Raw genomic sequence first — 25,375 nt, forward strand, 5'->3', positions numbered from 1 at the left:
GAAATAATGAATCAACTGGAATCAACTTTTTCCGGATCATATTTTTCGATTAAGAGACATTTTTGTCTTTCGAGTTCATTGGATTTTCTTGTTCTTTTAATAAAAGAGATATTTTTGAATATATTTAGTTTAAATAGAAAATTCAATTTTTAGCTTATTTTATTTTTTTTTAGAGTTTATAAGACAGAAAAAAAATTTTTTTTTTCTTTTTTTAAAAGTCAAAATTATTTTTAAAAAAATCTATTTTCATTTAGGTATTTATGAATTGTAATTAAAAAAAGAAAATATTTTGTTTCAAATATTTGAATAAAAATAAAACGAAACTTTGAATTAGCGAAAAGCGATTTTCAAATTTCATCGGTTATAATCGGTTAATTACCGATAAAATCTATCTTTATTTATTTATGAATTGTAATTAAAAAAAAGAAAATATTTTGTTTCAAATATTTAAATAAAAATAATACGAAACTTTGAATTAGCGAAAAGCGATTTTCAAATTTTATCGGTTATAATCGGTTAATTACCGATAACAAAATGAAATATAAATAAATTTATGATCTTAGTAATCTCTGAACTATATTTTCAATTTGTTTTCGATAAAAAACTGATTCAACCGGTAAAATTTGAAAATCGCTTTTCGCTAATTCAAAATTTCGTATTTATTTTTTTTAAATAAATATTTAAAAAAAAATATTTTGTTCTTAATTAAAATTCATAAGTAAATAAAAATAAATTTTGTCTTTTAAGAAGAAAAAAAAAGTTTTGACTTTAAAAAAAATAATTTTGACTTTTAAAATTATAAAAAAAATAATTTTAAGCAAAATAATTTTGGTTAGAAAAAAAAAATTTTATTTAAAAAAAAAATTAAATTACCAATGTTTCTCCTCATTTCATCGCATGGCAATAAAATCCATTTGTTCTTTTCAAGTCCTCTACTTGATTGAATTTACACTCAAAAATTGGCAAAGTTGGTATTTTCCGCTCTGCAAATAGTGTCAATTATCCGTTGTCCACTCGTTACCAAAATTGGAAACCTCTTTCAATTAATCCACTCGTAGCTACCAATTTTGCTTGTGGTTTTCTCTTGTAACATAACCATTTGCAATTCACTTTACCCTCTTGAAATGCAATACAATCTATCAGAAAGCCCGACGACGGCATGCGACACACAAATACACACCTTAATCTCCATATTTATTGATTTCATCAACTGAATAAACTCCGATCCAATTCAATAAGCAACAAAACACACGGAATGCACACTGAAAAGATATCGACGAACGACGAGAGAGAAATGCATTCATTAAATTACGAAACAAATTTAATAGAAAAATCGAGAAAAATGGAAACAAGAACTTGAACAATTTGAAAAGGACTGTGACATGGCAAAGCGAACGACGACTGCGATAAACCATTAAAATTGAAACAATAAAAGAGAAATTACAAGTAAATAACGACCAGAGCATCAATATAAAATTGTCACACTTTGTAGTGAGTAAATTACTCAATTACTCTTTTATGTCGTCTTCAGTTGCTTTTTTTCGTCGCAGTAAATCAGAGACGAGAAAAAAAATTTCATGAACAATCAAGGACGATCCACTTACTTTTTAAAACAACTTTCAAAGTTTATTGCAAATTTCCATTAAATTTATACATTTTTTTTTGTTTTGTTTCGTTTCAGGCAACAAAAATGTGACATCTTTCGTTTTCGTATATATGCGATAGAGAGAGAGAAAGGAGCTACAAAAATAGTAATTTATTCCAATTCATATAAAACGCAAACGACGTAAATGTCATACAATTTCACAAAAATAACAGAGAGAGAGAAAAAGTTCATGAACAATTTTAAAAAAGTTTTATTAAAATGACTCAGACTTCAGAGAGAAGAAAAAAAAATATGAACAACTGATCTGACTTTTTGCCTTTTGTGTTTCAACGTCTTTTTACTTCTTTGAGAGAAATATTTATGAGCATTTTCATTTCAATTTTTAACAAAATTTGAATTCTTAAAAAGAAAGAAAAAAAAAGCGCTCAAGTCAAAAAATAAGACAACATGCGGCGTTCTGCATAAAATATGCAAAAGAACGACTTCTGGCTATTGTTGCAGCAGAAACAGCAGCAGCAAGCTACCAAACTAAGCTAAAGCAAGCAAGAGAGAATTCATCAATTTTGTAAAAAAAAAAGTTGTAAGGCTGTGACTGAATTGCACAGAGCAAAAGTTACAAAGATGATGATGATGATGTATAAGAAGAAGTTCATTAAATAATAAATTTCACAAAGTTTCACTCTATTACGTTTATTGCTCTAAATATAGTGATGCGTGACGCTACAGAATTTTTGCATTGTAGATTTTTCGTGGATTATTAAAAATTTATGATTTGCGTTATTTGAGGGTTAAGAGGATTAAAAAAGTTGAAAAAATTCTCAAAGGTCAATTTAAATTAAAGGCTAAAGCTGTTGGAATTTTTTAAAAAATATTTTAACATATTTTAAAGAATTTTTCTCTATAGAATGTTTTAAGAATATGTTTTAAAAATCAATTGACCTTCATTTGTCCTTGAAATTCATTTGTTCACTTTTAGCTTCTAAAAGTCGATTTTTTTTGTAATTTCTTTGAGAATTAATTTTTAAGATTTTTTTAAGCTCTCAATTACTTTAAAGAAATTCTCATAAATATATATTTAAAAAATCTCGAAGAAGAAACATAAAAGTCTCAATTAGATTTTATCAACATTGAATAAGCAAAGAAGCGAATTACAAATTTTAGCGGTTCAAATCGGTTAACCGATAACTAATTGGATATAAAATTCTTTCATCTCCTAACTATACTTCATTTTTTATCGGTTAACCGATTTGAACCGCTAAAATTTGTAAATCGTTTCTTTGATAATTCAATGTTGATAAAATCTGATTGAGAATTTTATGTTTCTTCTTTGAGAATTTCATTATGTATCTTTTTGAGATTTTCTTAAAGCTTGAATTAGTTTTCTTTAAACTTTTAACTTTAAACTAATTGAGAGCTTTAAAAAATCTCATAGAGACACATAAAGAAATTTTCAAAGAAGAAATGAAAAATTTTCAATTAAATTTACGAAAGTCATATTGAATTAGAAAAAAGCGATTTACAAATTTTTACGGTTCAAATCGGTTAACCGATAACAAACTGAAAAATACTAACTCTTGATTTCAGAAATATATTTTAGTTAGTTATCGGTAAAAAAAAATAACCGATTTGAACCGTAAAAATTTGTAAATCGCTTCTTCGCTAATTCAGGTTTTCTGAAGTAATTTAGCCTTAAAATCTTTTGGGTTTAAAAAAAATTAAATTTTAATTTTAAAATACGTAAAAAACGAACTACATCTTTGATCAAAAAACGCCTTTGTAACTTCTTAGAACAACTTGAAACCTAAAGAGAGTAAAAAATACATAAAAAAGTTTCATCATTAATATTGACGTTGCTCCGTTAAATTGAATTTCCCTATGCATTAACGTTTGATTCTTCTCGTTTTTTTTTCAACTCTTTGAAAAATTTACGATCAGAAACTGAAGCAAATACTTTTTGTCCCGATTCGCAATCCATTAGGAATTGAGCAGTCTCTCTCTGTATTATATGCGCAATTATTCTAAAAGGTTTTTTTTTGTGTCTGCAAATTTCTACTCAAGTGGCAAACAATTGAAATATTTGCACAAAAAATACCCTGAAAATAAAAAAAAAGTTAAAAAGTGCATTTTTTTCTTGTTCTATTCCCAGAATGCTAACGGCCAAGTATTTAAATCATAAAAAATAAAGCACAAAAAAAATGTTCAGGATCTAAAAAAAAATTATAAAAGAAGAAATAAAAAAAGTGAAAAAAAAATTAAATAAAAAAATGACTGAATCAACAAATGCTGGATCTCAAGCGCCGCGCGCCAATAACGGAAGTAGTGCGGATGCGGGAGCAAGTAGTAACGGCAATGCCCCCAATACCACAGACGATGGCCAAAATGACGCTGCCAACACAGACGAAATTCTGTGCCAATCAAAGGATGTCGAAAAGGGCGGTTCGGCATCGACGCGACGTAGTCACCGACGGAAACATCGCCCGTTGCTGCGTCGCATCATTTATTACATTCAAACCACGTGGATTGGCGGGAAATTTAACCCCAAAGCCGGTAAGTTTGAATTTTTTTCCCGCATTTCTGTAAATAAATGGATGTTGTTGCTTCATGTGCACTTCTTCTATGAAGAAAAAACGACCTTCTGTGACATGTTTGTTGTTGTTGTTGTAGTCAATGTGAACCACTACGAGAACTTTTCCACACTATGTTGTTTAGTTTTAACTGTTTAGTGTCAACTTCCTGCACCCTTTCCTCTTTTATGAGTTAAAATTGGCAAAAAACGACAAAAAATGAAATAAATTTAAATAAAAAATGCATTTTCGACAAAAATTTCCTCCTCGAGTGCAAAATAGAGAGAAATAAATTAAAAATAAATTTTAATAATCAAAATTTTGAGCTAATAAATGTTTCGATGTGGCCACAGCTCAAAGGTTAGGTGTTTATTATAACAAATAATTAACATTTTATTTGCTGACACAACAAAAGAGTCGCACAATAACCGATAATCAAGTGAAAATTAATGATATAATTAACATTATCAAGCGAATGCAAACACTTTTTGCTTGTTTATTCCCGTTCTTTCTCTCTATCTCGTCTCGTCTAATACACTCGACGCAAATTTGTTCACATGTGTGACACGATGATTTGTGGCTTTCAATAAAAGCCTTTATTTTATTGAAAAGCAGATTAATTATATTTGCCTGAGAGTCATTTCTACTGCTACGAGGAGTAGCGCAGGTATCATTAATCACAAAAAGCGAGGCAGCCCGAATTTAATATTGATTAGTGTTCTATTAGTGGCATCAGCAGCATGTCAGGTATCCAATTAAGTTGTCTTTTTGGATAAGGATACGATGGCAAATTGGGAAATTAAGGAGGTTTATCTTAGCTCATCTGAGTTTCGGTCGACTGCGATGCTTTTGGGATCTCGCGATTTATCGAAAAAAAAAAATTATTAAAATTTTAATTTTTAAATAAAAATATTTTTTCCGATTTTTGAAATTTTTAATTAATTTTTTCTTTTAAAATCAATTTTAAAAAAACCAAAAAAAAAATATTTACGTCAGTTTTAATTAATTTTTTAACTTTTTATTAATTTTGTCTTCAAAAATAATTTTTTAAAAATTCAGAAGCTTGATTTTCAATTTTTTTATTTTTTATAAGACTTATTTATTTTAGTATCTTATTTTATATCCTTAAAATCCTTAAAACAAAAATTTTTTCTTTGTCTAAATTTGAGAATTAAATTATTTTGCGTTTAATGTTGAAAAGACTTATTGTTCTTCTTGTGAAATTTTCCACTTTTGTAATGGATTTTTATGGTAAAAATTTACTATTTTTGTGTAGAAAAAATTTTTTATTTAAAATGTCAAAAATGACATCTTTGAAAAAAAAATTTCACTAAAAATTATAAATTTTAATTAATTAAATAATTTTTAAAATTATTTTTTTTTAATCATATAGTAAAATTGATATTTCATAAACTTTTAAAAAATTTGTTAAATTTTTTTCTGATTTTTTAAAAAATATTTTTTTTCCATTTTTTGATGATTTAAAAATAAATAAAAATAAAATGTTTGATAAACTAAAACCACTTTTTAATGTTTTTAAATCAAAATTGAAAAAAAATTTTTTTTGTGAAAAAAAAAATTCAACAGTACCTACATCCTTGAATGAAGGGTAAAAATCAAAAGGAATGTTATATAAAACATTTTTTTAAAAATTGCACATGTTGAAATTTTCAATAACAAAATATTGGAATATCTCCTACATAGAATTGCCTTTATACCCAATTAATTTAACTTCATTGGACACAAATTGAAAATTTCACATCAAGGGCAATTAAGTTTTCCCATATCTCTTCAAAATTGGCATCCCTTGAATATTGAAGAGTTATTAATATCAAATATTTTACAAACAAAATTGGAGTTCAAGCTTCTTATTGGATCAAATGATGCTATTCAAACAAATTTTTTAGAAAAAAATTAGGTTTATTAAAAATTAATCAATTAATTAAAACATTTATTTTAATGAAACTAATTTTCTTCTTTTTTTCAGGTCTAAAAGTTAAATTTGAATTAAAATTTTCTTGAAGCATTTAAAAATTATTTTAAAATTTTTTTTAAATTTTTTTTTTTAATTTTTTTTTAATTTTTTTTTTAATTTTTTTTATAATAATTTTATTTTATAATTAATTTTAATTTAAAAAAATAAATAATTAAAAACTTTCGAGATTTTAAGTTTTCAATTGATTAAAAAAATAATTGAAAAATTAATAAAAAAAATAATAAATATTTAAAAAAAAAATGATTAAATAAATTTAAGAATTTTTTGCAATAATTTTTTAAAATAAAAATTAATATTAATAATTTAAAAATAATTATTAAATGCTCCAAGAAATTTTTAATTTAAATTTAAATCGAAGCCTTAAAAAAGAAAAAAATAGTTTCATTAAAAAAAATCATACTTTTCTGAATTTCTCATCCTTAAGAGACATTACGCAAAACATCGCTTCGATAAACCCATAATTTTCCGCACCTGATGCCACTAACGACTCTATTAAAATGACCCAAAACTGCATATGAATAACCCAATACATTATTATTAACTCTGAATATTTAACATTTATTTAACATCAAACGACACCCTTTTTCTCTCGGGTTACGGTCTCTTGTGTCGCCACGTGCTACATACCGAGAAATAATATCGAATTGCCTCACAGACGATTCGATATCGTTTTGTATATCTAAACCACAAGCAATTGATAACATATTGCATAATTTATTTTGTGGTTCTTGTTCTCTTTCGACTCTCTCTCTCTCTGTCTCCTGATGTTTACCTTCATTGCTTCCCAATATAATAACAATTGTTCGTGGTCTCAGTCTAGCACTTCTTTTGTCAGTCGTTCTTTACACGATGTGATGTGAATGAAAATGTGGTTTCCCCAATGTGTCCAGAAAATTATTTATTCATTTATTTGGAAAAAAAACTTCGATAAAAAAATTCTGTTCTAACAACTAGCTGATAATGAGAAAACGAAACAGCTGTTCCTTCAGAGAGAAAACTAATTAAATACTGGATAAATCTACCGCAACTTTAGATGTAGACTTTTTTTTTCTCTAAAGTTAAATAGAAAAAAAAAACTTTTTTGCCACACTTCCTCTTCTTATGTATCTTTAAATATTTTTAAAATAAAATAAATCGCAAGAAAGTTACTTTTACTGGTTTCTTGTTTACTCTACTACTCATTCACCTTCTCGCCTCTACTTTTAATTACAAATTAATAGTTTAGAGTTCGTACATCACTCTTTCTCTTTTTATCAACAAGAACTTGTAGTTAGATCTGCCAGATGGCACTTGTTCATTATTTTCTTAAATTTTTAAAATTTAAAAAAAAATCACACGAACTCTGTTAGAAATTTTTAAATAAATTTTTTAAATGTCGAAAAAAAAATTAAAAAAAAAATATTTATTTTCTTTCTTAATTTTTTTCTGTATATTTATTTATAGGTGAAAACGCAACAGGTATGATATTCAAAAAAAAAAAAAAAAAAAAAACAAAAAACCATCCCTAACCTGTAAATGTTTTTATATTAGAATCATTGCTAGTTCCTAGTTGTTAATATTTATTAAGTCCATGTGGAAAGTTTGTTGTTTGATTCTGTACCAAAAAACTCCTGTCCAAAATTTTAAATTATCATCCAAGTTTTCCTGTCCTCTTCTACACTTTTTCATCCCTTTTCTGAAAACTGAAAAAAAAATTTTAGAAGAGTAAAAATGTCCCTTTTCCGATGTAGTAGATGTTTTCCTCTCCTATAAAAAAAAATTAAAAAAAAACTTTCTGTGAATGTTTTTTTTTATAACGTGAATCACTTAGTAAGCCATTAAATGCAGATCAGATTGAATTTTAAATGACTTTGGAAAATTTAACGGTGGCTTATGGGGTGTTGCTAGTTGATATTATTAGCTGTTGTTAGGCTAGATTGTTAGGTTAGAGTCTTTAGAAAATGTTCTTTTGATTAAATTTGAATTTTTTGTGAGAAAAAGTGCGAGTTTGTGATATTTTAATTTTTGCCGCTAGATGGCGCTTTGGAATTTAATCAACTTTAAGCTGAAATTTTCTTTAATTTTTTAAAATATATTAGAAAATAGAGAAAAATATTAATATGAATTTTATATTTATTACTTTTTAAAAATAATTATTTAAGTCCAAACTTATAACATGATAAATAAAAATTTTATATTTTTAAAATTAAAAAAAAATTGCCCAAAGAGGGCGCTTTAATTTTTTTAAAATTTATATTAAGTCAAAATTCTGAGCTTAATATGTTTTAAATATTTTCTTAAATATTTAAAATTTCTAAAAAAAAATTGAAAAATTTAACAAACATTTTTAAATTTTTAATAATTTTTTTCAAAAATTTTAAATATTAAGAAATTATTTAAAAATTTTCAGTTCAGACTAAATACTTAAAAAAAAAATAAATAAATTTTAAAAGCGCCCTCTATTGACATTTTTTATTAAATATTTTAAATTTCTAAAAAAAAATTGAAAAATTTAACAAAAAATGTCAATAGAGGGCGCTTTTAATTTTTTTTATTTAAAGTTTTTATTCTGAACTCAAAATTTTTTAAAAAATTTTTAAATATTTAAAATTTTTGAAAAAAATGATTAAAAATTTATTTTTTTTATTTAAAGTCTTTTTTTCTCAACTCAAAATTTTTAAATAATTTCTAAATATTTTTATTTTAAAAAAATCAAAAAATGCCTACAGATGGCGCTTTTTCTCACAAAATAACATTTTATCAAAACATTAAAAGAACAAATCACTTCGATGTTAGAAAAGTTATACAAGAATCGTTAAATGAATGTTCCTTTAGCCAATTTTTAGCAAAAAAAAAGTTCATAGAATAGTTCTGCTGCTTAAAGAATGCTCAAAAAAAAAATTCGAATGTAAAATTTATTTAAATTCTGCTCGAAATTTATGCTCGTCGCGTTAGCACTAATGAAAACCGAATAAATTCAATTATCTAGAAAGTCCAAATAATTTTCACATAATTATTATAATCGATTGGTAACACACACTCACACATGGATGGGTCATCAAATAAATTAGATTAAAATTAAATTTGTAGGAAAATTCATTTCGAGGATATTTTTAGAAATTAATTTTCCAACTGAAATGGCTGAAATTTCCTTTATTTTAATTTTTGTTCATATATTGCAAGTCGCACGTTGAAACTTTTCTTTCAAACTTTTTTTTTCAAATATTTAAAATTAAATGTTAAAAAAAACGAAGATCGACGTCGCTTTTCAACACACACACAACGGATAAAAAATTTATTAGCTGCTAAAAGCTTAAAGATTTCTTAACAAGTCTTTCAAGTAAGTGAAATATTTACGTAGATAAATCTCAACAACTTTTTTTTTCTTCTTTTTTTTTCTAACAAACATTAGAATAAATCGTAGAATAGCGCAAAATTTATGGATCGGCGTGTTTTTCCCGCTTTACATTCATATGTTAACAAAAAAAAAACGAGATAAGAGAAAATTTTAATCAGACAAGATTTATTTGGATCTGTAAATTATTTTATTTACGCGTTTGTTCGTGTTTTTTTTTCTTTTTAATTAATGGCGAATTTAAACAGTTTCGTGTTGAAAGCAGAAATGAATGAAGAATGGAGGAGAAGAAAACGCAAAATGTGAGAATCGTGTTTGGAGAAAATTTCGTAGACTGGATTTTCTTTTTTTTTCTTATGGCGAGTCAGTTTTAATTTATTCAATAGCGGGGCGGCGGCGACGACTACATGCTGTTACAATTATGTTTAAACATGATCTGTTTTAATTTAGCGATGGAGAATTTAATTTGCTTTCAAATTTTTTTTTCTTCGAATTCAAAAGATTTATTTATTGAAATTTTTTCTAAAAATGAAATTAAGTACTAAAGTTTGTACTAAAAATTGAAAAAAAAATAAAACGAAAAATTTTTCTAAAATCAAAGTTTTTTTCAGAAATGTTCTAAAAATAAAATTTGAAAGGTTTTTCTTAAATTTTATTAAAAAATTTTTTTAAAAAAAATTTTCTAAAAATAAAATTTGATTTTTTAAGGTTTTTACCTTATAATTTTATTTAAAAATATTTTTTAAACTCCAAGCTTGTACTAAAAATAATTTTTAAAAAAATTCAATTTTTGAAGTTTCTTCAAAAAAAGAAATGTTTTAAAAATTTCTAAGTTAAAAAGTTTTTTCTAAAATTTGAAAATTTAAAGTTTTGGAAGCATTTGTACCAAAAATTGTCGAAATTTGTACTAAAAATGTTCTAAAAGTCAAAATTTGTACTAAAAATTTTAATTTTGTATTAAAAATCTTTTTAAAAAGTAATAAAATTTAGTACTAAAAATTTTTAAAAAAATTTTTGGTACTAAAAGTTGTTCTAAAACTCGAAACTTGTATTATAAATTGTTAAAATTTGTACTAAAAATATTCTAAAAATTAAATTTAATAAAACTAAAACTTGTTCTAAAAATTTTTTTTATACTAAAGTTTCTTCAAAAATTCTTATTCAGAGATGTTCTAAAAATTTCTCAAGGTAAAAAGTTGTTCTAAAATTCAATTAAAATTTAAAGTCTTGAAAATTGAATTTGTTTGAAATTTGTTTTAGAACTCGAAATTTGTACTAAATTTTTAAAATGTTCTAAAAGTCAAAATTTGTACTAAAACTTATTCTAAAAAAATCGAGATTTGTACTAAAAATTGTTTAAGAATTTTTTTAAAATATGTCAGGTTTATCTTTCAGCACTTCTCCCGTCACTATCCAAGTAAACACACAAGCCGCACACAAACAAAACAATTAAATAAATAATACCCGGGTACTACAATAAAACAACACTCGAGTCGAGATTATTTCACTATTATTGTATCAGTTGCTGCCGCTGTATCGACTACTCAAGACATAACAAGACGATCGACCGCGTGTTGCTCTAAAATTACATAAACACAATAAATAAATATTGATTTAAGTTTCTGTTAAAATAAATTCTGCCTGTCTGTGAATAAATAGATTGATTTGTTTCTGGCACTTTTTTTACTCACCAAATAAAAATCATTCATAAACAAAGAAAGAAAACCGAAAATCTTCTCGAGAACTGAATTATTCAATCAAGCAACTTCTGTGTGAAAAGATTAAGACTTAAGTCTGACACAAGAAAAAACAAATAAATAAAATAAGACAAAAAATATGAAAAAGTGAAGTTGAATTAGACGTGAATAAATTTTGCCGCCAACATGTCGAGCAAGGATGCTTTTGTCAGGATCGTGATCAAATGTAAGCAAATAGAAAATTGAAAAATGCAAAAATGCTGTAACTCATTGTGTACATGACGCGCGCAAATAGTGACACAAAAATTATCGTCACGAAGTCACTTGAATCTGTCTTTTATACAGAGTGTCACTTGTTTAGTATGCAGAAAAGAATGCAAGTAAATAACTTCTAAGAAAAATGTTTTCTTGGCTGAATTTAAATATCTCTCTTTTAAAGAGAAAAGATAACGAATTATGGTAATAAATTAAGAACAATTAAGACTTGAAAAGGAATGAATAAAATTTCATTGTTTTTTGTTTGTTATGATAAGTGAGGAGTTTCAAGTGAAAATGACTGAATTTCTTCCTTTTGAATAAAATTTGATAAAATTATTTTTTTTTTAATTAGGTATGAAAAAAATTAATTTTAAATTAAATTTAAGATAAAAATTTAAATTAAATTTAATTAATTTATTAAATTAAATTAAATTAAATTTTTTTAATTAATTAAATTTAAAATTAATTTTAAAATAATTAAATTTTTTAAAATTTAAAACGTGTTAAAAGATCTTAAGATCGACTTACTTCCAGAATTTTTCACCAGATGGCGTCTCATAAAAATAAAAAATTTTCCCTTTAATTATTTTTTTATAAGACGCCATCTGGTGAAAAATTCTTGAAGTAAATCGATCTCAAGATCGTTCAAGCGTTTAAAATATTAAAAAATTGTACAAAATTACAAAAATTAAAATTGTTCAATTTTCCATAAAATCTTGCCTAATTCAGAAATTTATGTTCAAAACTTTTGAATCAAAAGTAATTCTTAAAAAAATTAATCATTGATTGTTTAAAATTAAAACCTAAAGATCGGCAGATTTTGACGCTAGATGGCATTTTATGAGAACAAAAATTCAAAAATTATCAATTCGTAATTCTTATTTTCAAAATTCGTTAAAAATAAAGCTTCAGATTTTTTTTTAAATATTCTGATCATTCATTGATCGAATGATCGATATAGTTTCTGATTCGACCACCAGATGGCGCTCCATGAAAAACTATAATTCTTTTTTTGATTCTAATTCAATTTCATTTTTTGAAAAATTTTAATTAATTTAAAATTCCTTAAAATCAAAATTAGATTTTTTTATATGAAACTTACCCTCAAAAAAAGGCAGTTAAAAAAACTTTTTAAAATAACATCCTTTTTCATGTAATTTCTGCTCATCTTTTCACAACATGCAAATATATTCATAAACAAAATTATATTATTTTATTGTTGTCTTTTAATTTATTAAAGTAAATACTAAAAACGAGAACAATACGAGTCTATCTGCTCTTGGCATAATCTCTGAATATTTGCCAAAAACTAACATTGTTGTTGTTGTTGTTGTTGTTATTCGAACATATGTTTTTTTTATGTTGTTAATCACATAAAAATGCAAAAAAAAAATAATATTTTTCCTGTTGCAGAAAATCTCTTGTTTTTATTTGCGATTAAAATTTTAATATTCAACGACAATCGAGGGTTTCGAAGCTTTTAAAAGTGTTTCCTGACAGAAAATAAAAAAGTTGAACAATAAAAACAAATCTGAATAAATTTGAAAAAAAAAAGAAAAAATGATAAGGACGTGAAATTCATATTTTTTTTATCGACGACGTGGTGTAATGTTTCCGCGATAAGCCGCGCGCGATAAAATAAAAAAAAGTGTAAAACAAAACTTATTACGTTTTTTTATCAAGACTTTTTTTGTTCGCTTTGTGGATCGTTTTAATACACTCATCGATACGTTTGAGCAACGTGAATCCCAAAGAAACGGAGAGGAACGGAAAAAATGAAGGAAAATAAAAGTTTCAACATCAAAGACACGTACTTTGTAAACAAAAGAAATGTTTTAACATCTTCTTAGGGGGATTTTCATGCATGAGAAATTTTTTTCCTCTTCCTCGGAAGAAAAGTCAAATAATTCGACCAAAACAAAAAAAAATGAGTAATTTATTGACTTGCATGTAAAATTAAATAAAATGTGGATCGTAAAAATTTTTAATGGATGTTCGTTCAATATTTTTGACTCATCATCTGCGATGTTTACACGGAACAAAATTTTTATGACTTCATTTGCACGAAGGGAAGACAAAACAAAAATCAAGATGATGAAAATTGAAATAAATTTCAGTGAAGGAAAAATAAATGATTTATTACACTTTAATAAACTCAATTCATTTGCTTTTGTGCCAATTTTTGGTTGTTCGATGTACAAAAGAAAAGTTTCTCCTCGTTTATCTTTTGTGTGCGAAATGATGATTCAATTTAGAGATTTCTCTATTATTGTACTGTTAATGCTACAGACTATACCTACAGATTAGAGAGTGAATTGAATGGAGATAAAATAATGACGAAAGTGACAATGAATTGAATTTCGTCGGAGCTCTAAAAATAAATGAAAGTCAATGAATGAACGATACGGAACGAAAATTAGGGAAAATCAGATTTTTTTTCTGATATTGATGGATCGTTAATAGAAAAAAAATTACCGAAAATAAAATCTTTAAGTCTTTAAGTCAAAGAAGAGCTATTTTAGGAGATAAAATGTTCTAACGAGTTCTTGAAATTCACCAAAAATAGCTTCGTCTAAATCATAAAAGTTCATTAAAAAATCCACAAGTATCTTCAATGAGAAAAATTATTAAATTTAAAGGACCTGGACTGAAAATGAAGTCTTTGAATTTTTTTTTAATATTTTAAAGAAATCTTCAAAAGAATTTTTCTTTAAAAAATTAAGCTATTCTCCTTATGGGCGAAAAACGGGTCAAATTGATCCCTTAAGATAAAAAAAATCCCATAAGAGATCAAATTGACTCCTGAGGGGTCAACCTGATCCCTTAAGGGACCAATCTGACCCGTTTTTCGCACATAGGGCTTTAAAGACTTTCTTTTCAGTCCAAGGCTTGAAATCCACTTTTGCTCATTGGAGATACTTCTAGAGGAGTCTTAACCCTTAATTAACGCCCGTATCATCACAAATTTAAAATTGATTTTAGTTTAACAAATTATAATCGATCTTCAGAAATTTTAGATTCAATAACTTTAGAATATCTACAATTTCTAAAATCGATTAAAATTTTCTAAACTAAAATCTTTTATAAAAAAGTGAAAAAAAAACGGGCGTGAATTTCTTAAATAAGCTTCAATGCGTTAAAATAAACTCTTTGCTTCACATCAAGTAAGTCTGTGTCATTCAACATGGTCTCCTTACTCAAGTATAAGAAGAAGTATTTGCTTTGCTCCTATGGGCAAAAAACGGGTCATATTGATCCCTTAAGGGAACAGGTTGACCCCTCAGAAGTCAAAAGGGATCAAAAAATTTCCTTAAGGGATCAATTTGTTCCTTTAACGGGTCAATGTGATCCCTTAATGAATTAACCTAAGTTGAATCTTTTAAGAGTTCATTTTGATGCCCTAAGAGGTCAATTCGATCTCTTCAAAAGGTCAATTTCATCCCTTCAAGAGTTCAATTTGATACCTTCAGGAGGCCAATTTGATCTCTTAAGAAATGAAAATGATCTCTTAAAAGATTCATTTTTTTGGGTCTGCTGATGAATAACTCGAAAGGGGATCAGATTGATCTCTTAAGGAATCAGAAGGAATCAGGAATCAAAAAATTCCCTTAAGAGATCCATCTGACCCGTTTTTCGCCCATAAGGTTACAGAGCTTTTGAATCGCCTTCAAGTCTTCGTCATTCATTAGCATCAGTATCGTACTGCAGTAATCAATATGAGGTTGGATATAAGATTTGTGTAATTTCGTTTCTTTATCAAGCATTTTCTTCATTCGAGTCATGAAATTAACTTCCTTGTATATCTTTTTTATTTCACTTGTAGTTTAAGTCTCCCATCTATCATAGTTTCAAGATTTTTAATTTTGTCAACTTTAATAGGATTAAATCTTTATCTTCATTAAAATTTTAAAACCTAAAAAGAAAATTTTTCTTAAAAAAAATATTAAGTAAAAAATAAATTATTCTTTAACTAAAACTTACCTACTAAAATATACATTACCTTTAAAAGACACTTCAAATCATTATTAGCGTCGTAACTGACGAATCAAAGTACTATAATTGACTTGTTCTTCTTCATTTTCTCTTTTTTCTTCATATTCGTTTTCATTTTTTTTTTCATCTAATTTACTCAACACTTTCAATACTTACTTCTCAATTACCGACCAAGCACCATTTTTTTCGTTTCCTTTCCACGATGATGTGAATTTCGTGATAAGCTTCTTTACCGCGATGTTCCTTGCCAAACAATGCACTTTTAATGTAAATTTAAAAGATTTTTATCATCATCATGGTTTGGCTCGGTGTTGTGCAGGAGGAGTGAATTATTGTGGGTTTCTGGCATGTAATTTTCGTCTCCATGCATTTTAGGTTGGAAATTTATGAGTGTGAAAAAAAATTGTTTGAGGAAATATCACATTAAAGAGCTTCCGGTGAACAAAAAAAAATTTTTTTTTTGAGAACTTAATTTTTTTTTTGGCTCCTGAAATGAGAGAAAAAAAACAATAGAAGTAATTAAAACTTTTTTTTTTTGTTGGAATCATCTGCGCACTCGAAACTTAATTACCTCGAAATGTTGGCAGAAAAAATAACTCTTCGCTATTAAATTAGAAACTAATAGAAGAAAATCGATATTTAATGGGGACAAATTTAATAATGGCCAAAGTTTCGTTTCCCTTCTGTGAAAAAGTAATTTAATTTAATTACTCGCAATATCAATTATACCGAAAAATTTTCTATCGTTGAAAATTGCTTCAAATTAGGCCAATCTATTCATTTTTTTTTGTGCGTTACAAATTTTTCGGATTGGATCGATGGTACATCACTTTTCAATTTTAGCATTCTTTTGTATTTATATGGCGGGCAAAACGAATAACAGATCAAATCAACAGATATCTGTCGTGCCACGCCAAAATCCTGTCCACGCTGCTACATTTTTCGACATTTTATTTTGTTTTTGTACAATATCCTCTTACATTTTTCCGGATAACGGCTCGTTCCCAATGTTTTCAATGTAGAATGGCGGAAACATTGATGATAGTCCTTAACCGAGTTTTTGCATGAATGAATAATTTTCATCATCATCAGTACTTTTTTCAACCAGAAAACCGAGAGAGACATGGAAAAAAAGCAACGTCAAAGTTTATAATTGCCAGCCTTTTATCATTTTGTCAGTCATGTCATTTCATCCGAGCCAAAAAAAATCCCTCAAAAATGCATTTTCGTAGCTACGAGCTATTTAGGCACTAACAATGATAGACAACAAAATTTTTTTTCGGTAATTTAATTAGTAAGTACTGATTGGAGGTCATTTCCAACAAAATACTTGAAAAAAAAATTTATAAAATTTTAGAAGGGGAGAAATTTGCAAAGTCATCCTAAATTGAGTCAAACTCCTATAGGATTTTTGTAACAGCATTTTTTTATTGAAATTTCTGTTTTGTGCTTTAATTTCGCAAAATGGGCAGAAAAAAAAAGAATAAACTCAAATAGAAATTTATGGAAGTCATTACCATAAGAGACTTTTTAATTGAATTCAATTTGTATTTTATGGTAAAATTTTTCCCAGTTTTGCATGAAATTGGCTTTTCTGAACCGCAAACAGTTTCAATGAATATAAAACTGGCTCATTTAAAACATTTTTCACTCATCGAGCCTCGAAGTCTAGACAAATGTAATGGAAAGTTGTCTTTTTGCGATCTGAATTGATTTTTCGTTGAATTGCTTATCGAACGAAGCTCTAGATCTAAGATCTGTTGTAAAATTCATTGCATATCTCAAAAAATAAATAAATAAATTTGGCTTCTTAAAAAAATCGAAAAATGGAGAAGTCTGGTAATTTTTAAAATTTTTGCTGAAACTGCTTTTCGAACGAAACTAAGATCTAGTGAAAAAAAATTATTTCCGCATCTTAAAAAAATTTTTAAAAAATGGAGACGTCTGGTTATTTTTAAAAATTTTGCTGAAACTGCTTTTCGAACGAAACTAAGATCTTTTGTGAAATTCATTGCATATCTCATCAATAGATCAAAAAACAATTTTCCCGCCTTTTTTTAATTTTCATTTTAATTTTATATTATTTTGCGAATTTTGAGTTGAAATGAGAAGCTCAATAAAATTTTCAATGCAAAACTGACAAAAAGCAAAAAATTCAGGATATATCGACAAATCTTCGAATTAAATCCCTTTTGATTTGCTATCAATATTTCCACTTAAACGATCACAAATTTAATTTCCATTTATAGCAAAATGAAAAGAAAACCTTTTTCTTTCTAATAAAACCGAAAAAAAAATCATCGTCTAGCATAAATTCAATTTCCCAAAAAAAAAAAAAAATCTTATACACTTACAATTATCGGTGAAAATCTAACAAGGTTATTTCGTGTCTCCATATTTTTTTTCCTTTCTGCTGAATATCGAAATTCTACCTGAAAATATAGAAAGATACTTTAATAGCTTTCTTGTTTCGTGGTAACGACCCTGAATTCGGTTCCCATGTCTCCATATATACTTCTCGGAAACTCAAGCCACAATCATTAATAATGTGCTCTTTAAAATAAATGTCGAAAAACCCAAAAACAAGCCAAAAATTAAGACGTTCCAATTTATGTGAAGGGTTCTTAACTGCTATAACGACCCTCTTTCATCATTTATATTTCATATATCATTACGCTTTATCAATTGTTTGCTCAGCTCATACTACATTTGACATTCGATATGTATTTTATTTTACTATTCGAGCAAATTCCGTTTGATTATTCAAAATAGGAGTAACATAAAACATTCAATCAACCAAACACACACACACACACAGATTTTCCAATCATCGAAATCGTTTACTCGTAAAATGTTGTGATTTTCTCTCCGTTAGTAGCTGACTCCACAAATAATGGGCTAAAATATACAATTTTGTATTTTGTGGAGGGATTTTTGTTTGAGAATTGAAATAAATACACGGAAAAACACAAATATTGATGAGCGAATCATGTGTGTGGTTGGTATGATTAAAATTTATTCGTTACTTCTCGAAAAGTGTGCGAGAAAAATACAAATAAATACAAAATCTGAGGAGAAGAAGAAGAATTTACAAGAGAGAAACAGATTGAATAGTAATGAGAAAAACAAACAAACAAACAAGAATGAATAAATTTCTAACCTATGCTGTTTGATATTTATTGATTTCGAGTAATTGATGGGATTTGACTTGACGATCTTTTGAATTTCATGCTTTTCGAACGAAACTAAGATCTAGTGAAATATTCATTGCATAGCCTTTGATAGGATTTTTAATTAAATTTTGTGTGTTGAAGATAAAAATTAAGTCAAAATAATCAGTTTCTTACTACTTTGATTTTTTTTTTTATTAAAATGTTTTGAAATTTCAATTGAAAAAAAAAAATAATTATATTTTTTTTTAAAGCAACGGGATAAATAAAAAATTTTCGACCCACTGCACATTTTCAAATTTTTACATTCAATTAATTTTAGATTTTTTGTCCCAATAAACATTCTGAATTTCAACTTTGATCTTCAGCCCAGTTCACATTTTGACTTTTAAAACTAAAATATCTTAAGTTTGGACCCAGTTCACATTTTTCAAATTTTATATTTTTTGTCTTAAAATTGCGAATATTCTCTAAATAAAAATTTTGATAAATGACCCAGTTAACATTTTAATTTTTTAAATTGAACTTCCATATTTTAAACCCAGTTAACATTTAAATTTTTGACCCAGTGCATATTGTGAAAATTGAGAAAAAAAAATAACAAAACGCACTGGGTCAAAAATTTAAACAAGAATATCTTTTCACTTCTCTTGACCCAATACAAATTCTGAACGTTCGCTTAAAAAAAATTTAAATTTTGACCCAGTTCACATTTTAAAAATTTTATTCATAATTTATTTTTTTTTGCCCTTATGAACATTAAAAATATTTTCTAAATAAAAATGTTGAATAAAGACCCAGTTTACATTTTCATCATCATACACATTTAAATGTTTATCCCAGTTAACATTTTAAATTTTTAACCCAGTACATATTTTAAAAAATTTTAAACTCACGTTTTCTTTAAAATTCATTTAATTTGACCTATTTTTTTGCTCTTTAATGTCATTTTAAGCTTAATTTTGTTCAATATCACGTGTGCAAAAACTCAGGCAAAATTTTGAGAAACTTAATATTTTGCACACGCCGCGCCAAAAAAACAACCCATTTGTATGCGAACCGGATTAAAAGATCATGTAAATGATTATGTCTGTGGATTTGTTCGGCAAACAAAGACAAAATCTCAAAATTAAAGCGCACGTTGTTGTTCTCGTGGAATATTAAAACGCGCGATGCTCTTAAAGCTTCAACATTTTCTGCCGAAAAAACAACAAAATTTTCTAATAAAATATGCGAAAGAGACAGTTTGACTGGTTTATGCCACATACACACACAAAATGCGATTAAATATTTAATCCTTTTATTTCCCTATCGCCATGAAAACCAAGCCAGACACTCACTTGACAACGAGGAAGAAGAAAATAGTTAAAAGCATTGAAATTTCGCAAAAAACTAAAAATGAAATTCAATATTCCATCGTCCGCCACTCGGCATTGTAATTCCCATAAGAGAATCAATAAATTAATTTTCGCTCGATGTGTGCAAATTCAATTAAGAACTTGAACTGAATTTAAAAAAAAATTCTATGGAAAAAGCTCATCCAACTTTCCACACACTTTTAATCGCAATTTAATTGTCAATTAAGGCGGTAATTAAATTTTGTGAATTAATTGAATTTTCGTTTTTTTTTTGCCGTTGGTATTGTCGTTGCATGCGTGAATTGTCCTCAACGGGCAACGTGTAATGATGGTGAGTCGTTACATTGTTAGATAGGTTACGCAGTGTTTACTTAATATTTGTTTTTTACTGAAACTTTTAATTAAAGAAAAAAAAATTAAAAAAAAAGTCTCGAGAATTGCATTTTAAGTCATTTTTGATTAATTTTGAATGGAAATTTGTAAGATCTTTAAGTTCAGTTATCAAAAAGTGATTTTCGAACAAAACTAAAATCTAATGAAATGTTCATTGCATACTCTGTGAAACAAATTTTTATAAAAAGGAACGATTTAAAAAAAAAAAAAAATGAAAATAATTTTTAAAAAATTAAAATAAATTAATTTTTTAAAATTAAAAAAAAATAAAAAATTTAATTAAATAAATAAATTAAAATAAATTAATTAATTAAATTAAATTAATTAATTAAATTAATTTTTAAAAATAAAAAAAATATTTAAATTAAAATTTAATTAAATTAAATTAAAATAAATTAATTAAATTTAATTAAATTAAAATAAATTAATTAAATTCAATTAAATTAAAATAAAATAAAGTAATTAAATTAATTTTTAAAAATAAAAAAAATTAAATTAAATTTATTTAAATAAATTAAATTAAAATAAATTAATTAAATTCAATTAAATTAATTTTTAAAATATTAAATAAAAAAATATTTATTATTACTTTGGAATTTAAAAACATTTTATTTTATTTATTTATTTTATTTTATTTTTTATTTTTTTTATTTTTATTTTTTTTTTTTTTTTTTTTTGATTTAAGAATAACTTAAGTTTAATGATTAATTCAATAAAATTTCACAAAATTAATTCATTATTCAAATATTTTTTTCAGGGAACTTCAATATTTTATTTTAAATTTAATATCAATACTTTGATATTTCAATAATTTTTGCCTTTTTTTATCTTTAAAGCTTAAGAAAGTTGGAAAAAAAGTGCTGAATTTTTTTCAATTTTACAATTCCATTCCATCATCTGATAGAATCCTATAGTTTTTCACATGTTTATTTTCTTGTTCTAAATTCGGCTTTTCTGTTCTCGTGTGCCAAACCAAAATTTCCTTGCACAAATTCGCCAATGGTTGCAAAGCATCCCTCGTCGTTATTTGTTGCAAAAATATCGTTTCCAAATTTGGTTTATAATGAAATCTAGCTTTCGGATTTTTCAACAGCAAATCTCCCGAAATTGCAAATGCCGCCATATCAATGGGAAACACTCTTCCCGGATTCCACATAGCATTAAATCCCGTTATTGTTCCATTTGGCGCCACAATGGGTTTTTCGACTCTCAAACCTCCGACTAATCCAACGGGCCAAACCCCAACTCGACCTTCCTCGATTTTTGCCATTTCGTGAAACAGTTCGCGGCTGTACGTGTTGTCGTCATCCATGAAATAAACAATTGAACGCCCGCCTTTTTCCGCCATTCGACGGATTACAAAATCCAAGCCGACATTTCGTTGAAGGACGCCACGCGGTTTTGAAATACGACTTTGGTTCTTTTGGGGTATCATACTCTGGGGGGTTTTGGCGAAAAGTTGTACGCTGCGATCAGAGAGACCGCCACGATTCAGGATGCCACGAACGAGCTCAGAGGTGCTCTTGGCATCTTCGATGAGGACCCAGAAGACATTCGGCACAAGTTGGAGGCAATACGAAAGACGAGTCAAGTCGGCTTTTTGTGTCAGGCGATAGTAGGTCGGGGTGATGGCGTAGATCGTTGGCAAGTCTTCTGTCGATATTTCTTCTTTAGAGTCTTCACAAAAAATTGAGAACCGAAAAAAGAGACCAAAACCGATAAAAATCAAAAATAAAATTAAATAACGAATTTTTAAGATCATTGTTTTAAGCGCTTCTAAGTGATACTGAAGTTGATTTGCGTCGAAAAAAAATCAACTGTATAAACTTAAAAATTTTATTGATTCAAGTGTATTTTCATATATTTTTGTGTCTCGTAAAAAAATTAGTTAATAAGTGAACTATTGAAATTGTTGAATTCCTCAGAATTAGATAAGTTTAGACAAAACAAAAAAAAATGTCTGAATATTGTTTAAATACAAAAAAAAAATCGAAATCTGAGACATCTGAGTAAACAAAAATTTATAAAAAAAAATTAGTTTTGAAGAATTGATTTCTAAATAAAAGTTCTCAAAAATATTTGTTTTGTGCTCCAAAAAAAAATTAAAAAGAATGAGAAAAATTTTAAATCAGTATCAGCTTGAATTATAAAAAAATTATTCAAGGTCAAGCGAAGGTCAAGTAAATTTCCAAATGATGTTGACAGAGTTTGTTAACGATAATTGAAAGCATGAACAAATAGAAAAATTCATCAGCAGTCCTTAAAACTGCAAAAACTTATGTAACTTAAACTTACAAGTATTTTAACTTAATTGGCTTTTGACTTGGGCTTAAGTTAAATATTTTTTGGCTGTTGGAGCAAATTTGGAGATAAAATATCAAGGTGACTTAAGTTAAACTTTAGTGACTGCTTTTACTCAAGCTTAAGTCATAAGTCAAATAATTTTTTTTATAAAACTTTTTAAGTCAAAAGTTAAATCTATTTGACTTAAGACTTAAGCTTGAGTAAAAGTCACTTAAGTAAAACTTAAGCCTAATTGATATTTTATCTCGAAATTTGGTCGAAAATATTTCACTTATTCTTCAACTTAAGCTCAAGTCAAAAGCTTATTAAGTCAAAATTCTTTTAAGTTTAAGTCACATAAGTTTTATAAGCTTAAGTTTAAATCATATGTTTTGCAGCTCGTCTGATTTTCCTGAAATTAAAGCTTAAGTCAAAATATATTTTTTTTTGTTTGACTTAAAAATTTTATTTAATTTTACTTATTTTAAAAATTTTATTTATTTTAAAAATTTTACTTCTTTAATTAAGTTTAATTTTAAATAAAATTTTTAAGTCAAACTTTTTTCAAAAGTTTTATTTAAAAAAAATTTCCTACAAAAATTTAAAAAATTTTTATGTTGAATAAAATCATGAGGTTTTGTACCTCAATAAAAAAAATATTTAATGAAAAATTTTATGAAATAAAAAATAATCATTCTGAGGCTTTTTGAGAAAATAAACAAAAAAATAAATTTTAAAAAATTCTTAAAGTAATAAAATCATGAATTTTTTCACATATTTAGCTCAAAAAATTCTAAAAAATTGAATAAAATTAATTTAATTTTCAATTTAAATTTATTAAATTAATTTAATTTTTTATTAAAAATTAAATTAAATTAATTATAAATTAAATTAAATTAATTTATGTAAAGTCAAAATTCAACATTTAAAAAATCAAATTTTCTCTCAAGGTCGTTTCGTTCATTGACACTTGCTCCAAATTTCCCAATTCATTACAAAGAAAAAAAATGTTGAGAAACATTCTAACAACAAAAAAATGACAACAACAAAGGCCTTTCCGGCAATTAATCATCTAAACACGTCTCTCACACACGAGACAGCAATAGAGACAATTTCATCATCACTCCTCGTCATCGTTTTGTTGTCGTCGTATATGATGAATGACTTCTCAAAAGAAGAAAATTTTCACAAAAAAACAAAAAAAAAATTAAAAATTGTTCATGTGTGTGAATAATTTTTTTTTGACTCACTTGTTGTTGATATACATTTTATTTCTGTTGATGATATATTTTTAAGAGTGTCTCATGCATGTTCCGCTCACACAACAACTCTTTAATGATACAGCTAATGAAAACACGAACGCGAGTGGCTAACTTAGTTTATTTTGAGACGTTGCACGAAAACGTGTGAATGACAGAAGAATTCGTGAAAATTCTTAATTTTCTTTTGCGGAACGGAAGTGCGTATCAATTATGTATCGAATAATCGCGAAAAAGCAGGTCATAAAAAATAAAGTGTCGCGAACCTTCGACGGGAAATTAAAAAAAAATTACTTTCAATAAAAATAAAAAAAAAACGACATTGAGTCACTTTCTTTCACAACATTTTTATTATTGCGACGTGTGATCATGACCGACATATTTATCTAATGGTGAAAATTATTTTTGGGACGAATAATATCAGTAGTCGTGAATTTCTCATTTTATTTCACTCTCGCTCTCGACGACTCTCCGGAGAATCGTTCCGTCGTCATAAAAAAGTGCACTTGCCTTAATGCATTTCGTGTTGAGCCAAAAAAAAAATAGCGAACAGCTGTTTATTTATTTACAGCGAATGTCGCCGCCTACATGATTTTTCATGACGAGTAAAAATTGTTTACAAAGAAAAAATAATCGGATTTAAAAAAAAAATATTAATTGAGATTTTTTAATGAGTTTACGTGGTTTATCAATTTTTATCCCATTGAAACTCGGTGATTCTTCGAAGTGAGAAAAGTTAAATTTAAATTGTTGTGGTGATTAATTTTTAAGGTTTCTGTGAAACAATATTTTTCAAAAGGAGTAATTTTTTATATAAATTTTTAATTTATTTTACGTAATTTTAAAATTATTTTGAAGTTTTATTAAATTTTTCTAAAAATAAAAAAAAAAAATTTAAATTAAAATAATTTTTTTTTTAAAATAATTAAATTAAAAAAGGAAAAAAATTAAATAAATTAAATTAAATTATAGAATTATTTATAACGAAAAATATTTTTTTAATTAATTAGTTATTTAATTTAATTATTTATTTCAATTTACTTTTATTAATTATTTTTTTAAGTAATCAAAAATAATTTTTAATTAATTAATTTTATTTAATTTAATTAATTAAAAGTTTTGGAAAATTATAAAAATTATTTTTAAATAATTAAAAATTTTGGGAAATTATGAAAAATAATTTTTAATTTATTAATTAAATTAAATTAAATTATTTAATTAATTATTTTATCATAATTTTTGACTATTTTCTATAAATTGCTGATCTCACTATGGCTTAATTTTTTTTTTTTTTTTGAACTGAAAAAATATTTTTAAATTAAATTCATGAAGAAAAATATAAAAAATCATCCATTTTTGAAACTTTAGGAGCTACTTAATATTTTTTATGAACAAAAATTTTTTATTTCTTTTATTTGATTCATGCAGTAATTTAAAAAAAAATATTTTTTGAACTAAAAAAAA

At 26.0% G+C, this 25,375-nt stretch overlaps 2 protein-coding genes across 3 annotated transcripts in view; one reads left to right on the top strand and one right to left on the bottom strand.

Moving 5' to 3' along the window:
* Positions 1-1,699: 1,699 nt before the first annotated feature.
* The window catches only part of LOC134834360 (Kv channel-interacting protein 4-like), a 49,584-nt gene continuing 25,908 nt past the window's right edge, over positions 1,700-25,375 (top strand). For both annotated transcript variants that reach the window (XM_063848995.1, XM_063848996.1), the window contains exons 1-3: positions 1,700-1,751; positions 3,753-4,153; positions 7,610-7,624. In XM_063848995.1, coding sequence (XP_063705065.1) covers positions 3,871-4,153; positions 7,610-7,624 — 298 coding nt within the window. In that variant the 5' untranslated portion in view covers positions 1,700-1,751; positions 3,753-3,870. The remainder of the gene's footprint in view (positions 1,752-3,752; positions 4,154-7,609; positions 7,625-25,375) is intronic.
* On the bottom strand, positions 21,247-22,131 carry LOC134833421 (galactosylgalactosylxylosylprotein 3-beta-glucuronosyltransferase I-like). Its single transcript, XM_063847733.1, has one exon. The coding sequence runs from the start codon at positions 22,129-22,131 to the stop codon at positions 21,247-21,249; it is 885 nt and encodes a 294-aa protein (XP_063703803.1).

This window comes from Culicoides brevitarsis, chromosome 3 (genome assembly GCF_036172545.1).
Source record: "Culicoides brevitarsis isolate CSIRO-B50_1 chromosome 3, AGI_CSIRO_Cbre_v1, whole genome shotgun sequence".
Taxonomy (NCBI): domain Eukaryota; kingdom Metazoa; phylum Arthropoda; class Insecta; order Diptera; family Ceratopogonidae; genus Culicoides; species Culicoides brevitarsis.

What these genes read in the sequence shown, in the direction of transcription:
- LOC134833421 (XM_063847733.1), bottom strand. Translation starts at nt 22,131, where the DNA reads ATGATCTTAAAAATTCGTTATTTAATTTTATTTTTGATTTTTATCGGT.